An 18,463-nucleotide genomic window follows, 5' to 3' on the forward strand; every position below is an offset into this window, starting at 1 on the left:
AATACAACGATGAATTGTTCATTATAAATCTATTTATTAAACACATTTGTAGGGAAAATTAAACAATATTAAAAATGATGATGTAAAAATGAAATGTTGAGTTAGGGAGAAATAAGGGAGAAATAAGGGAGAAACCATTGGAGCAGTTGGCTAAAAGTTGGCTAAAAATTGGGGATAAATTTTGGTTCATTTTTTTAGCATACAAATTATTCATTTCTCTATATGCAAATTTACCAATTTTGGCCTTTAGTCTTTTAAAAAAATGGAGGGCACTAGAAATCCGAGGCGGAAGAGATGAATTTGAATTTCCCGGCGGAAGGCATTATTGATTAGATATTTGGGACTTGGGGGTATTGCACTTTATATAGGTTTTGGAGTATTTATAATCGAAAGAATAGATATAATCACCCTAAAATAACATACTCCATATACTACCCTAAAATAACATACTCCATATACTAGGTTAAAAAAATACTAATACTCTTTTTTTTTAAAGGAATTTTTTTAGTTTTTAGAAATAGATCAAAACGGAAAGAGTTTTTATTTTTAGGTAACCAGTGTGATGGTTTTTATTTTCATCATATCTTTTGCTAGGGTTTAATTTCATTTTTTTTTTCCATATATTGTTAGTATATTGTCGTATTTGTATAGAATATTTATTTACTATTAATAAATTAAATTAAATTAAATATTTATCATTCTCAATTATGTTTCTCTAAGAGAGAAACGGATCTCTCTTTAAATTAGTATTTGATCTTCGAAAAAACATATGCATCTAATTAAACATATATCCCTTTAATAAATTATCTAATTCAAAGCAACACAAATTCTTCGGTAAAGTGAGACGCCTTCCTTTTGGAACTTAATCCCTTAGAATTGAATATTCAAGAAAGAATTATGTAATTTTGGAAAAAAAATATTGTCTCAAGATTTAATAAATTAATCCAAGAATCAATAACTTAGAACCTTGATTTAAATTCTCTTTGAGCCATACTTAATTAAATTGGCCCAACTAATTAAAGTAATTAGTCTAACTCACAATTTCAGCACAATACTATCAAAGCCTTTATTCTTTCGATCCAAATTGCTATTAGGCACCTAAACTAATCAGTATCGGATCGGAATTGAAAGATAAATCAACACCGATCTAATTCAGCATGCATATATGTGCATTACCTAAATACAATACCAAATGTAGTACTACCAGTTTGTATCTGCAACTTTACAAATATTCTATAAGACTAGAGAGTGGCTTCTCTGCATAACTAGTGTAGGTTGCATGAAGAGAGAACGAAAAGTGCAAATATCAAGTGCAGTAAGAAAGAATATCAAATTGATTCACTAACCAAATCGGTGCCAATGACGCGAGACAACAGAGAGATTAGCTATATCATCTATGAAACTCATGATGTAAAGGGAAACATATGTCTGATCAAAGTCCAAATAACTATATGGTTTTTTGGTGATCTATCTGTTCTAACGAGCGACATATAGTCAAAAGATCAGGCTGCAACCACATATAATTGTTAGATTTTAGTCAAAATCATAGTTTATTTATAATTTACAAAGCAACAAATACAGTGGAAGAACAAAAATGGGGTTCAAGTCAGAATTTTATCAAATATGAGAGGCGAATCATAAATCTTGGTGGGATAGTTTGATCCATTCATATATTTCGTGAAGAAAATAATAAGAAAAAGAAGAGAAAAATGTTAAAAAAAAAAAAAAAAAAACCAAAAAACCCATCTTTGCAGTGGGAAAGAAATTCGAAAATACATTAGTACTATTGGAGATGCCTCTTGACGTAGCTATCAAGTAGAAACCCAAGTTGAACTTGAAACCGGAGCTGAACTTGTAGAGATAATTGGGCTACGAATTGTTTCAGGCTGTCCTCCTCACTCGTTAGCGAAGTGGGACTTTTTATTTTTTGAAATGCACCGCTTTCTTCGATATACGTCAGTGATTGGATGATATTTTCCGCACAAGATCCTTTAAAAGATAACACTTTGTACGTAAATCTTTCGTAATATGTTGTTTCATCTCCGGCTTCGTCAATGCACTGCACACACACACACATATATACATAAATATATCCATATGTAAAAGAATACGACATTGAGAAGATAAGTAGTACTATATACCAACCGTGATAGTGAAGCATTGAAGACGAGGACATGCCGATATCACGTAAGTTAATGGTAAAAGACAGGTACGGTCACTAAGGAACAATTCTTTGAGATTTGGCAGTTGAGGAAAACCTTTCCCCAAAAGCTTGTCGACGTTGGGACCACACAATGTAAGTTTGTGGAGTTGGGAAGTCAAGCAGGATAAGGTAGAAGTAAAATGGTGCATTGTATAGCTTGGACCTTCTATTATAAAAGATGTGTCAGCAAGTCTTGGAACATTCTTGAACCGTAGTTGGCCCGGTCTTGCATCAACACAAACTATAGAAAGATTTGGAGCAGAAATATTAATTATAACGGACTCCGAAAAGACGCATAGAGCTATCTGAAGATCCTCCAACGCGGGGGTTGCCACGGAGATATGAACATCAGACGTCAAATATGATTGTATGATTCTCAATTTCCTCAGGAGAGGGCAATTTTTTAGGAACAAGGAGACGTCTTCACCCCTTAATTTCATCATCATTAGAGACAAATTCTGGAGATATTTCATTGGTTTCATCTCTCCCAGCAAATCTTCTAACACAACTAGATCATTCTCCTTGTCACACCGGAAGTTCAAATCCAAGCTCTCGACTTGTCTTGACCACACGAATCTGAGCCATTTGGCGACTGCGCTTTGTGCTGACTTGTTTACGTAGAAATGAAGCCTGAACTCTTCCAGGAAGGGAGCTTGATGCGATTCAAGAACCGAATTCACCATTTTGACATGCTTGCACGTCCCCACATCCCACAAATCATGCTCTGTGTCACTCTTTTCTCGATAGAGATCATCGGTGTCGAAAAAATCGAGATGATTAGTGTGCTTCCACAAATCCAACCATCGGGATGAAAGAAGGCCAGTGGAAACAGCATCTCTCAAGGGTAGGAATGAGAGAATATTGATGATGACTTCATCGGGTAGCTCACTTATCCTATCATGCCCAAACCCTAAATCCTAAACAACAATCAAACACGTTAATTAATCAAACACCTAATCATGAACTTTTTTTTTTTTTTTTTTAAGTTACAAAAGGCTAACCTCATTCTTTTGCTTCTTCGTGCACGGTTGTCGGTTTGATTCTTGCAAATCTGTCCATCCGGAATCAACTGCGCTGCCCCTACAGGCTGACTCAGTTCCATCCACGGATGCAAAACGGTAAAACAACTTGTAAAGAAATCCGAGCATGGGTGCCTGAAAAAACTGAAGCGAGACCGCGATTGGAGTGATTGTTACAGTTTTGGTTTAAACTCAGACTTCTGAAAATAAGCTTGACTACATTAAGGGTGATGAATTGTGATCAGTGATATTACAGTAGCAAATTGAATAACGAAGACGATAACAACAATTTAGCATCTACCAAATTGAATAATGAAGTCGACATCATTATACAACTATACAACTCCGGCTTTTTTAACTTTTAGAAATAGATCAAAACAGAAACAGTTTTTATTTTTAGGCAGTTTTCATCTTATTTTCTCTATAGTTTAGAATATCTCTATTAATATTTCATCCTATCTTTTGCTAGGGCCCCGGGTTTAATTTGATTTTCTCTATAGTTTAGAATCTATCAAATTGAATATTGAAGACGATATCAAGTACTATACAACTATACAACTCCGGCAAATCGAATTATGAAGACAATATCAACTATACAACTATACTACACCGTCAAATTGAATAATGAAGACAATGTCAACTATACAAATTTAAGCAGCACACTATCTAGCTGTGGCAATTCAACATAACTAACTAGGATTGGCGTAATCGAACTAATTAGCCAAAATCAGCAAATCAAACAATAAACATGATAAAAATAAAATGGAGGCGCACCAGAAATCCGAGGCGGAGGAGATGAATTTGAATTTTATTGATTTGATATTTGGGATTATTGCACTGTATATAGGTTTTGGAGTATTTATAATCGAAAGAATAAATATAATCACCCTAAAATAACATACCCCTAGTCCATATTACTTGGTAAGAAAAATACTACTAGTAATACTCATTTTTTAAAAGGAAATTTTTTTATTTTTCAGAAATAGATCAAAAACGGAAAGAGTTACCACCACCGTGGCGACGCACTATTTCATCTAATGTTCTCTATAATTTAGAATCTATTTTAATATTTCATCATATCTTTTGCTAGGGTTTGATTTGATTTTTTGGTTATTATTTCCATATATTGTTAGGATTGAATTATTTTATAATTTGATTTTTTTTTATTTATTGAAGATTTCTTTTACCATGGAGTATATTGACGTATTTGTATGAAATATTTTTTTACTATAATGAATTAAATTAAATATTTATCATTCTCATTTATGTTTCTCTAAAGGGAGAACGTGTCTCTCTTGAAATTATAATTTGATCTTCGAAAAAATATCTGCATATAATTAAACATTTCCCTTTGAATTGGATAATTTTAGTAAAGGGAAATGTTTAATTATATGCAGATATTTTTTCCTTTTAGAGTTTCGCGGGTAGCGGGTATACCCACTACCCGCTCGGGTATACCCGTTAGTACCGATAATATCTGTTATTATTAGTATTAGCCATATACCATGTTTTAATACTCCTCCCGTTTCATACGAATAGAGGCGTTTCAAATAGTTCAAGTAGAGAAAAATAAATAAATAGTTAAATAATAATAGTCATATACACACTCATTCTAAAAAATTAAAAATAAATCGTTAGAATGGAAAAAAAAAAAAGTAAGAGAGATAATAATGTAGAAAAAAGTATTTATTTATTATTTTTTCAAAATGATTGAAGAAAATGAAATGTCTCTATTAAGGCGGAACAATGGGAGTACTTTATATAATCTAAGAGTTCTTTTGAAACATTTTTATATTCCAACGAACATACAATTAAAAACTCACCGGAACTAGTTACAAAGTGTCCCTCACTTTTATTTTTAATCTGTTCAAAGTTTATCATCGATATTAATTAAGTAAATTAGGGAACATTGACAGTTATTATGGCTTTCAAATTTTTTATTAGGATTTCGGGTCGGGTACTGGTACCTGGTAATCCCGGTATGTAGCGGGGCGGGTATTGGGACAACACAAATTCTTCGGTAAAGTGAGACGCCTTCTTTTTGGAACTTAATCCCTTAGAATTGAATATTCAAGAAAGAATGAAGTAATTTCGGAAAAAAATATTGTTCTCAAGATTTAATAAATTAATCCAAAGAATCAATAACTTAGAACCATGATTTAAATTCTCTTCGAGCCATACTTAATTAAATTGGCCCAACTAATTATAATAATTAGTCCAACTCACTTCTCGCACAATTTCAGTCCAATACTATCATTAGATCAAAGCCTTTATTCTTTTGAAATAATTAGAAAAGTCGCGCGCTATTCTCTTTCTAATACTGTAATTTTTCCCCTTAATTTAAGCACACATTTACTTTAAGTTAAGTCCACTATTCTTTATTTCTTAGATTTAAATACCCATTATGAGAAAAGATAAATTAACAAAAATTGTATATACAAAATGCTCTTTAATTTAGTTCCATTTTTCAAGACATAAATCTATGACTAAATTAAAGAAAGTTTTGAAGAGTCAAAAACATTAAATAAGGATAAAACAATGAGAAACAATGAGAAAGATGCCCTTTAAACTTTCTAAAACAATGAGAAACAATGAAAAAATTTAAAGACCAAAATCATAAAATGGGCATAATATACTTGTATGACTAATTTATCTGTCGCAAAATGCCCTTTAATTTAGTTCCATTCTTTGATTTAAATACCCATTATGGAAAGAAAGTTTTGTTTAATTCAAATTTATAATAGTTTTAATGTTCGAATTTATATAAATAATATATTTTTAATATATTAATTTAATTATATGAAAATGATAATATATGAATATTAACATGTTTTCAAACACATGAATCATATTCTAATGAATTCATATTCTTAAGAATTACATTCCTAAAATCATAATCCTAAGAATCATAATCCTAAAAAATCATAATCTCAAACATCATTTTCCTTGTAGTTTACTTTCCTGCCAAACAAACGAGACCTATGTGACTTCTTTTAGTGACTACTAACGTTTATATGTCAATTCATTCATTAAATTTTATTACAAATTCTTCAAATACGTACCCAATATTATGGTGAAGAATGTGATAAATTTATCTTTTTAGTTCTGGTTTAGCTATAATTATTTAGCTTTATGATAGAATGAATTATCTTTCCCAAATGTGCGGTTATTAAACTTAGAAACTTAATCATCCCTGAATAGCTATAAAGGGTAAATATGTAACGTAAAACAATTGTGAATATAAAATATCTAAAATGTCCAATTTTGTATACACAATTTTTGTTAATTTATCAATACCCTAATACCCTTAAAAAAATCAATCCGACGATTAAGACCCGATATTAAAACAAAAGTTAGTAAATAGTAATAACTAGCCTCATGCTGGAATATATATTTAATCTAAGTATAGATAAAAGTGTTTGTTTTAGCTTAAGAAAGCAAAACTTCTTCTTTTATTTAAAAGTTTTGTTTTGAAAATTGTAATGTTAATTTTTAGTTTTGAGTTAGGAATACCAAATTCATATCTTAAATTTTGAATATACAAACATCAACTAATTTTACTTTTAAAATTAGTTTTTTTTTCAACTTTTTCCTAAAACACAATCTTTTAAATAATGTTTCAAATTGTTTCCATTAAATTCCACAAACTTGCGATAAGAAATTCTTAATATTAAAACTATAAACTCAATTTGCATTAATATATCATACATTCCATAATACAGTGAATAACTAGAAAATCTTTTTAAATAGTATTGTTAAATAAATGAGTAAAATACCATGTTAGTATTATTTTGTAATTGATATTCGACATAACATTCCAAAAATTTATGATGTGTTTTATTTTGAATAAATTGCTAAAAATTTGCATAAGTTACTTTTTGGAATCCCGAGCACAGTTTCAGTGCTCGCAATAATCTAAGCACATACTCGATCCGTCCGCGAATAGGAGTCCCATTCCATTCCGGCACGGGTTTTAATAAATGTTAAGAAAAGTGGGTGGAAGAAAGTTAGTGGAATAGGGATCTCACTTATATATATTAGTTTTAAATGATATGTGAGTGGAATGAGTTGGTGGGATGTGGGGCCTTTTTACCATTTATGGCATATATGAACCGGGACTCCTATTCGCGGACGTACCAAAATGGAAAAACGGGACTCTTATTCGCGGACGGAGGGAGTACCTGGTAAAATTAATTTATTAAATTTTTATAGTGATTAATTGTTGAATAATTGCATGTGTTTATCCGGATAATAAGTGAAAAATGAGAATGTATTGCAGATATTTTGTCATTTACAATGACAAAAGTGTTATAATAATTGCACGAGTATTTTTTCTATGCCAAGCACATTTTTAGTGCTTGTTATTAGCGATTTATTAAAATTTCATAAGGCCGAGATCCGAATATTATTGAATACTTTTTTTTTTCATGCCGAGCACTTTATGTGCTCGGAACTATTGGTGAAAATATTTCGCAAGGCTGAGCACTTTCGATGAGCCATAGTTCCATACCTAAATTCTCAAGCCGAGCACCTTGACCGTGCTCGTAATGCTCGCAGGTTAGTGTAACAGTTGCTAATATTGCGGGGCACCGTTTTTCTCTGAAACTACTTAATTCTTTCTTGAATATTAAATTTTAAGGGATAAAGTTTCCAAAAAGAAGGCGACGAATTTGTAATGCTTTGAATTGGATAATTTTATTCAAGGGATATGATATATTTTCGAAGATCAAATACTAATTTCAAGAGAGATCCGTTTCTCCCTAGAGAGGAGAAACAAAATTGAGGATGATAAATATTTAATCTATGGATACTGATAAATGTACGTAATTGCACGTATATAATCCAAATACTTCAAAGCATGTGCACGCTTGTATCAAAGTTTCCAATAAGATGTGCAGAGTCATCATGACTCATGACCAACACCTATAACAAGAAACATAGTAACGTTGACCTGCGTCTAGCTGATTCAGTATTCACAATCATAACTAATAATAACCTTCCAAGTTAGAGCAGATATGAGTATAACGACAAGCAGATACTGTTCGATTGGAACTAGTATACTTGCCATTTTACAACTTCAGGCATATACAAGAGCGTAAAATTCCAGATCTCAAGACTGGTATAATAACAATTTACCACACAACCTAACTGAAGCTAACTCGGGATGTAGAGAGTATAATTTTCATAAAATACGTGAAGAAATGCAAACCTTGGGGGTGTTCTTGCTCGAGGTGGGGTCCGATAACACCTAGGGGACCTTCGGTGAATATAATAAAAGATTCATTAAGGTAAACGAATAATATTCATGGGTTTAGAAAGAAATTACAAGTAGAAAGTGTTCCTCACCGGTTAAGGTTACCACGCTCGCGATATGACCTAACAGGAGACAGTTCAGTAGAGCGACTCCTGTAACGCCGGACCTATCCAGGTGGCCAGTGCTTATTGGGCTCCTTGAGAAGCAGCGGCGATTGGTCCTTCTAGGCGCACTCACTAGACTTTGACGGGTCAATCAAACTCGGCTCCTGCTCCTGCTTATGCTACTTCAAGATGGCAGCCCGATCTCCCTCTCCTGTAGTTCTTTCGAGATGGCCATCTGCCATTATACCGTGGGCTTCTCCTCCACTAGGACTCCTACTCCTTTTTTTTGTACCGGCACTAGCACTTACGCCAGCATTTCTCAGACTGAGGCTTATGCGCATTTACTCATGGATCTTCTAGGCGTCAAACTTACTCCAGCTGACTCCTACTCCTCTTGATAACTTTCCTCGGTCGCTTCCTTTCATGTTTTCAACTTTATACCCATGTTTTTATCTGTACACTCCAAGAATCACTGTGTAACATAAGTAGGGCAGTAAAACAATGAGAAAGATGCCGAGCAAGAAATAGAAAGAAGAGTCAAAAACATATATTGATGCTAGGTAGCAGAGCTCCTTGCTACAGCTCATATCACGATAACTTTTCCATTAATAATTGATAATTACACATAAACCTGAAACTAGGTAAAACATTAAAAAACTGTAAAGCCGCACAGCTAGGAAAGCATCACTAGACAGTATATATAGTTGTCTTTAGTAGACTCTTCTGGAAAACAGAAAACAGTTTTATAAGCAATCACTATTCAGATCAATAATCTGATACAATTTTGTCAGCTTTCAAAGACAAAAACACGCTTTAAATTTGAAGATCACATAACCAACAGAAGTTGTTACGGTCACCAACATATTTTGTCAGTTAAAACACAAAAGTACAGTTCTATGTTGGATTTCAGTACAATAATCTGATTCAATTTAATCAGCTTAAAAAGACACTAGCACAAGGTCAATGCTTTGATCTGGCTTCAAATAACAAGATCACATAATCCACAGAAGTTATTAAGGTAGCAAATAAATTAGATACTATAGATCTTCTAGAGTTTGCAGTAAAGGGCTAGGAGCCTAGTAAGCAAGGACAAGCACCAAACCAGGTTAAGCAACTCTAATAATCATTATCGTATTGGCTTGCCATATCACTTCGCATGCTGCAGAACAGGAATCTTATGTGCTGAAGTATAGTCCAAAAGGTTGATGTATGATAAAAATCAGCATAACTTAGGAACAGTGTCTGGACACTTGATAAAAGAATAACATATGAAAATGATATGCCTATCACTCTGCACTAGGAGATGCAAATATAGATTTTAAATGTCAAATATACATGTCTTATTCGATATTATCAGTTATCCCAAATGATAAACTAGAAAAACAAAAGATAAAACAAGAAAGTTTCATATCTGCAAAGTTGAAATAATTTCAGCTTAAGAACCTTTATAGAGAATATTGGCATGCATAACACCAATGCTAATGTACAAATTACCATCTTTATGAAGAAAGTCCACTCCCAGCAAAAGACACTTTCTCATTTATGCTAAACCAATAAATCAGCCAAAACAAATACATCTGAGAGCACATAACATACCTTAGCCACATATAAATCAATTATACGATGGAAAAATGTTCCTTTATAGTGTAGTGGTTTCCCAGCTTTAACATTAACAACTTTTTTTCATGCAGAAATACAAAAACAATACTGAGGTCAAGAATAAGAATAACAAATATATCCAGTTATTGCTGTGTCACTAAATCACTAAAACCATCAGTCATTAAAGGTCAGTTTTTTAAGGGAATATATACGGAGTTACATAAAGCAAAGCAAAATCAAGACTCAGGCATGTTCTAGTTTACAGGGCTAAGATGCAATGCATTAGAATAGTGGAGAAAATTACCAGAGCAAAATGGGCGGAAATTTCCACAAGTCTTGGGAGCGAATTCTGTCAAGAGCAGTATTACATCAGAGAACAAGGACATGGGATCAAATTTGAAATTGTCAAGATACGTATGAGACTAAATTGTCAAGATACGTATGACTTTATCCGTGTGTGGCTGTATCTCTCTAAAACATCTAAGTAATATTTCGGAACGAGATGGTCCGAGAGGGAAAAAATGTTGCAACGAGAAACATAAGATACAACTGGGACACATAGCTCCAACAACCTATCTAAAAGAACAAGTGTTTAATAGTAGAACCAATATGAGTATAACAACCAGAAACTGTTCGATTGGAACTAGTACACTTGCCGTTTCAATAGCGACAGGAATATCCAAGAACGTAAAATCACATATGTCAAAACTGTTGGAGGATGTTACAATTCTTTGAATGAATTTAAATACTGCAAGAAATGAATATGAACCTCTCTTTCTCTTAACTGACATTAAAATGACAAAAAAACAAGAAACATGCAACTTGGGCAAGTTAACAAAAAGAATTACCAAACATAATAAAACAATCAAAAATTCAATGCCAAATAAAATGATGGGATAAAAAAAAACAAGGAGCAAATCAGAAGATATTTTCAGTTCAAAGATAGGCAAGATTGCCAAGCCCCATAGTCCAACATCACTACAAAGTTCCACTTCATTTGATAACAGCACAGCAGTGGAGACTTAATTTTTTCCAACATAATACAAGAAACTAACTGTGCAGCATAGTGAAAGACAAAATGGTCCAAAAATGCAGTTTTTTATTCAGTATATACAATTTGTACAATTCAGCAAAATCACAATCAAACTGCAACAACATTCCTACAATTCAGGATAAGGATCAAATCTGCGGCGCTTATTAGCTACATACAAAGCACAAGTCTCTAAAGCGCGCTTAAAACGGGGGAAAATGGCAGACACAATAGCCCGTAAAATGGACTGCGGCTCAGGGTCCGCGACGAGCATTGCAGATGCAGGTTCGACAGGGGAAAGCTCAGCAGGATCAGAGGCGGAACCAGAAGCGTCCACCGGGGGAAGCTCAGCAGGACCCGATCCAGAACCGTAAGGGTCCACCGGGGACCCAGAGCCAGGGGGGTGGAGAGCAGGATCCGACCCAGAAGAAGACGGGTTCGCCACCGGAGAAGATGGGGCACAAGAGGGGTTAATCGCCGGAACAGCGTCGGATACAGAGGAAGCAGAGGCGCGGTTCTCCGGCGCTGGAACAGGAATGGAACAAGTTGGTTTCGACGGCGCTAGAAACAGATTGGGCATCTGAAGGGTTCCCCGGAGCAGGAACAGAGCGGGAACCAGAAGGTTTACCCGGCGCAGGAACAGGGCAGGAACCAGCGGGGTTCGTCGGCGGAACAGAACCGGCTCCTCCCGGAATCAAACGGCAAGAGGAGCCGGCCATAGGAAGGGTGGAGCCGGGAGCGGAGCAGCCAAACGCCAGGGCTGGCGCTGAAGAGTACGGCCAGAAACGAACAGGGTTGGTTTGTTTGCGCCGACGACGAGGCCTTGGATCATTTAGCGGCAGTGCAAGGGAGGGGGCAGGATTAGGGCTAACCCGTTTCCTACGCGCATAGGTAATCAGGAGAAGAGGATCCGGCCGAGAGGCTAAGGCAACATCATCGGGAGACGGCTGAGGGGCTGGTGCGAGATCATAGGGGGACGGCAATGGGGATAGGTCACAAAAGACGACACAAAGCTAATAAAACATATTATTCCATCGAATAAAATATTTTATTTTATTTTAGCGATATCCCCACAAAGCTAATAATATTAAATATCACCTATTATTTTCAGTTAATAATTTTTTCCATAGGTCTAGTGTCTTTGGCATTGAGTGCATTTGGTATTTAACTTATTAAACAAATCATTTGGCATTAAGTATGACCATAAAAAAGGGATGTATTTTCAATTAAATTTATGCATCCATTTAGATAATCTTTTATTTTTCTTATTTAATTTTGTTAATAGCACAATGAAAATTATTCGTTCTCCAATATAATGAACTTTATTTCACGTTTATCAAATACTATTTCCTTTTCCTCCAGAAAAAACCCTTTTCCCATAAACCCCTTCGATAAAAGGTTGCATTAATTTATTCGTACTATTTTATTTCCCTCGAAAATACTAAGTAATATATTCCTCGATAAAAGGTTGCCTTTTTTTGGTGGGAAAATGAGATGAAGTGTGTGTTCTTTTTTTTAAGTCGACTACTTTTCTATCACATGTTTACACATTACCAAGAAAAAGCACCCTACACATTATGCATATTACCAAGAAAAGCGATTCACGAGAATTAAGTTGTGCTCTGCACAAATATTGAGATTACATCTTGAAATCTTTATTTAAAATTGTTTTTTATACAGTTCTTGGCTTCTATACAAAGCCATTATTTATTAAATACTCAGTTACTAGTTGCCTTATTTTGTGAAATATGTTCAGTCCACTGTCTTACTCTCCCAATTTTTCGAGTTTTAATATTCATGTTCTTGCTATATTAATCGTTTTCAATTTTCATTAAGTTTTTTAGTTTTATCTATACAATATATAAAATGGGATTTTGGAAAAATTTGTATTGTAAAACCGACAATTAATAATTCAGAGTTTTGGAGTGTAATTTTTTGATAAAATAGTTAAATATAGACCAAAATATATTATTTAGGACCTAAAGCTATCTATCCCGTGTAATATGTAGTACCAAAAAGACATACTATATTTTGAACACACCAATTTTCAACTTTAGTCTTATAGTATTGTTATTTAGTTGAGTTGTGTTCAGGTCAAAAGTTTTCTTATAGCGTGGTGTTCAGATTTTGGCCTTATACTTAACATGCATGATATGTGGATCCTACTCGTGTATATAATGTGGGTTGTTGTCCATAATCACTAATCTCGTGCTAGTTCGTAGTATTAAACTTCATCATTTAAAAGGAATAACTATTTTCATTTGGATTCCGTTTCTTAAAATCATGAACTTTTTAATTTAAAAAAGAAATATCTCTATAAAGGTGAGACTCATTCTCCATTTACAATATTTTAGTAATCTTTTTCTTTTTATATATCCTACTATATCAATAGTATACTAGTATTAAAATTCTTGTCGCGTCATAGCTCAAATTTTTAAGAGACAGGAGTATAAAATAGTAAATTAAGATTGTAAGAATTCAATCTAAAAAGGATTATAGTTGTTGCAAAATAATTTTAAGCCATAGTTATTTATAAGATATTTATCGAAGTGCTTATAAGTTCTTAAACAATTTATAAGTTATTTTATTCTTTTATACGATCAGTTCGGGTTGGGTTGGGCTGGTTGAAAATTTATAAGAAGGATTCGATATATTTACAAATGACAAATCAATTCCAAGTTCCTACTATAACCAATTCGTTGGACCTCATTTTGTTTATCTCGATAGCTAAGTAGCATGTTTCGATTGCCAAAATCTTTTACAGGATAATTTATTCTAAAAAACAAAACAATGAAATTAGTAGTATAGTTGTTTCATAGGAGGAACAAAATCGATTATTCATCCAAAATTTAAATAGTACTACTCCTCTAAGTTAATTTCTTATTTATTTGTTTTGAAGGATTGATTTTTGAGTTATCTAAAAGACGGTGATACTATTTTTCTTAGCCTGAGTTAAATTTAATGCACTCTTATCCCATTATAAATGCGGGATTGGAGAAATTCCAATAATGAGAAAAATTAGTGAAATTTCTATATTCGTTATCAGTTATGAAAAGTAAATATAATCATAAATCTCATTTGCCACGTTTTACCAATATAAAAGCAGAATTGGAGAAATTGGGATGCAATCAATTTTATGAAATTTGTGACATTTTCACTATCATATCTAAAACTAGTCATAACATAAAGTATGTACAAATATGCTTACTTAATTAATCACACTCCAGCATCATCTAATCGTGCTAAGGTCGTACTACCATAATAATGCTAGGATTATTAAACTAAGAGACAACTTCAACCCTACATGAAAGTGCAATTATTATTAATATTAGAGGAATAATCCTTTTTTCTACTCCTAGTACGAACTTTCATTTTCTGAATTAATGCATTCCGTCATAAAAAAATTTTAAAAAAAATCCCCCCTCAAACTATTGCTCCATATATGGCATAAATTCAATCATCATATAAGGTCAAAATAGTATCAATAATAAAGCTAAAAAAATAATACTACATGGCAAGCAAATTCCATGACATTTATAATGCATTATTTGAACATGAACAAATATGGATGTGGACAGTGGACATATTAAATGGAGTAATATAGGAAAACAGTATATGTTCAATCAATCTTAACATTGTTCGAATAAAATCAAGTAAGTGGGACACCATGTTCTCATCACCATATTATTTGCGATTTGACCTTAGTATTTTCCCTCCACAAAAACACAAATAACCACAATATCATCTTCTTCACTACCCCATTTTGGAAATCAAATATATTAATCATAATTAAATATAGAGATATTTCTTGACACACCACATATACTTTAATCCATTTTCTTTATTGATCGCAATCAACGTCTATACGCACTACTTCTTATACTACTTACTCCATATTTCATGTATGAATGTATATGATCATACAAAATTGATATACTTACTACTAAAAGTATATAAATATTAAATATTATTGCGTTTTGTGAGGTAGCATTTGATTGGTTAGCCTACGTCTACGTGTCTCACATGTGTCAATAATAGATGCCATTATTTCAGATATTTAATTTCTTCTCCGTTTAGCAATTAATTAATTTCATTACGTACGTTATTTAAAAGCATGGCTTTTATCCCCCGTTGCACGTGAGCAGCACATGTTTCTTATGAAGAGTGGTTGTAGGCTTGAAATGTGTGTGGGACCCGCATAACCTGCATTTGTGGAGCCCACCGCGAAATTTCAAAATGGTAGAACTAGTTGTTGAACGCCTTTGGGTATGTACATTTATAACCGGATACATCTAATAATATTATTTAAATGCTTTTTATTATACATATAATTTTTAATATTATTTAAATTAAAAATCACGCAGATAAGATGTTGAAAGTTACATGGATGTTGGGCGTATTTATTGAAAAATCATAACTTTTTAAAAGATGATCAAGAGACGTATTTAACTACAACAACATTAAATTTAATTTTGACCGGTCTCAATTGACATTATAAAAACACACAAATTGTCAAAGCCGTGTTCGGTACTAAAAAATTAAAATTTGCTGAAAATGTAAAAAAGGAGTGAAAATGATGTAATTATAGCAGCAATTAAAATTTTATACCGCATTGGTACAGATACTAATATGTACTACATTGAAAATAATTTGTTGACATTGTTGTTTATATTAAAAGTGTATTTTGGTACATAGTTTGACAACTGAATTGGATTAGCTTGAATTCGAGTTAATTGGATCCAGGGGCGGAGCTAGAAATTCAATTCAGCGTGGGCAAAAATATTTAGATGAAGAAATTTTAGAAGTTTGAGGTGTGGCTAAAGAAAATTATTTTTTTCTGAAAAATTGATTAACAACTTAGTATAAATGGAAAATATTGAGGAGGGGCAAATATTAACGACTCAGTTGATCCGCCCTTGATTGGATCAGTTAAAATTCTGAATCGTGATAACAAGTACATCTGTCTAGGTTTCCACTATCTAGTGTATATACGAATAAAATAACTCTAAAAATAAAAATTAAAAAAATATTTTGTTATATATATAAAAATAATAGTTAAATGTATAAAAGTAATCTTGCATCTATGAGAATTAGATAATTCTTTATCACATTATAAAATTTAGAAATATTTAACTTTTCAACTTATGAATAATGATAAAGTAGAAGAGATAATAAATAAAGTAAGGCACAAATAATTATTGTCTAAAAAGAAAATGTACTCCATATTATTTAAGTTGAAGCTAAGATGTCTCGAAGAGGAATACGAATCAATTAGTTTAGGATGGAGAGAATACAACTCAACTATATTTATATGTTACACACATTTTTCTATGTTCTAGAATTTTCAACTCTATTATTTTATATTTTCTATATTTTGATTTTTCTATATAAAGATTTGGTAACATTTGGATTTAAATAATAATAATAATATCAAGATATTTCTATTATGAACTAACATAAAAAAAAAAGATTAGTTTTCATACATTTATAACATAAACAATAACAATAGGATAAAATTATATAACTGAGTTTGTACAACTAAAATATGAACTGGAAATTATATAACTGCATTTTTACAACTAAAATATGAACTCTATGTAAATGTGCATATTGAAAGTCATCTAGAGATATACATGAAATCTATGCAAGTTTGATAATCATATAGCAAAATGTAAAATATCATAGATTGAATGAGTAGTATATTAACACTAAATGGAAAGCATCAACGAAATTAATTAGTTTTGGAAGTCATCTAGACTTATTACAAGAGGCCCGTGTCTTGGGTGGGCATAATTTTGGTGATAAGGTTTTGATTCCGCGGATGTCATTGATACCGTCTGGTCCAAGGCTACCTTTCAAATTCCAACGACGTCAAATTCCCCCTGTCTGTGTCATATGCAGTGACCATTAACAAAAGTCAAGACCAATCATTGTCCCATGTTGGATTATTTTTGAAAAAACTGGTCTTCTGTCATGGAAAACTTTATGTTGCTATCTCTAGAGTCACAAGTCGTGAAAGATTGAAGATTTTAATTTGTGGCGATAAGATTGATAGTAGAAGTGATTATACTCTTAACATAGTATACAAAGAAGCCTTTCAAAATGTATGAATTTCTGGTGTTAGAGAGATGTTTGTAACATTGTATACTATTTAATTTTTCAAACATTTCATTTATTTACTTTAGCATTTAGAAATTTTCAGTATTTTGTTTGTATTTCTTTCCCTCATGTTGTTCTGTTACTGTGGATCGATAGATTGATAAAGGTATAAGTAAAAGTACGTTTTTGAAATGTTAATAATCTATTTTTACAAAATATTCAATAGTTTTTTATTATTAAATTCAATAATTGTTTTCTCTATATTAGTTATTATTGAAGGATGTTCGTATTTCTTTCCCTCATGTTTTTTGAAATGTTAATAATCATTTATATAATATTTTAATAATTTTTATTCCTGAATTGCAAAAAATCAACAGTAATATATTTTTTTAAAAATATATTTGATTTTTTTAAAGATAAATTGGCCCGTGAATAGCACGGGTGATAATGTTAAAATAGCAACGGTGTAGCAGTTTATGGCATGCATCGTCGAAAACTGTATATCTGCAAGCTGGAGGCCTATTTAGAATAAAACCTTTTAGGAAGCATGAAATACTACTATTCTATTACAAAATTTAATTCTTCCATTTATCCAAAGCTTATAATAATATATTTTCCTTTTTCATAAGCATATTTTCCCTGAAAACAAAATGCACCAAAAGTTAGAATCAAAGTGACTAAACCTTGATACATAAATTTGAATCATAGTAGTATATTTCATCAAAGTACTTATAACTAATATTTTTAAAAAACAAATAATATTCCAGGGAATGGATTATGGAATTAGTACATGTGTAATAAATTAATCTGAACTCAAAGAATAGTAACTTTAATTTAAATCTGACTCCAATAGTATATGTAATAATCTTCACCCAATTTAAATGAGACTCATAAAAAATTAGTAATTAATTAAAACAATGGGACTTAAGTGTAAACATAAATATCAAACATTACTAACTTTAATTTAAATTTGACCCAACTAATAATATTCAAGACCTAATTTATACGTGTAATTTAAATCTGACTGAACTACTAATAATAAAGACATAATCAGAAAAATACAACTAATTAATATAGGTCCACATTGAGCATTGTGTCTTAGACAAAGTTCAAGACTGCAATCTATATCTCATGTACTGCAAGTATCCCTCTCGA

The 18,463-nt window shown here is 32.2% G+C and overlaps 1 protein-coding gene across 1 annotated transcript; it reads right to left on the minus strand.

The window, feature by feature from the left end:
- Window positions 1-2,133: 2,133 nt before the first annotated feature.
- On the minus strand, window positions 2,134-3,351 carry LOC125190078 (F-box/LRR-repeat protein At3g26922-like). The gene is made up of 2 exons (XM_048087275.1): window positions 3,205-3,351; window positions 2,134-3,120 (listed from the first exon to the last, which is right to left on the minus strand). The coding sequence occupies exons 1-2, from the start codon at window positions 3,349-3,351 to the stop codon at window positions 2,134-2,136; spliced, it is 1,134 nt and encodes a 377-aa protein (XP_047943232.1).
- Window positions 3,352-18,463: the final 15,112 nt, after the last annotated feature.

The sequence above is a fragment of the Salvia hispanica genome, chromosome 5 (genome assembly GCF_023119035.1).
Source record: "Salvia hispanica cultivar TCC Black 2014 chromosome 5, UniMelb_Shisp_WGS_1.0, whole genome shotgun sequence".
Taxonomy (NCBI): Eukaryota; Viridiplantae; Streptophyta; class Magnoliopsida; order Lamiales; family Lamiaceae; genus Salvia; species Salvia hispanica.

Bases quoted from the DNA above. Each gene is read 5' to 3' on its own strand.
- LOC125190078 (XM_048087275.1), bottom strand. From the start codon at position 3,351: ATGCTCGGATTTCTTTACAAGTTGTTTTACCGTTTTGCATCCGTGGAT. The intron at 3,121-3,204 runs GTTAGCCTTTTG...ATTGTTGTTTAG, and splicing joins CGAAGAAGCAAAAGAATGAG to GATTTAGGGTTTGGGCATGA.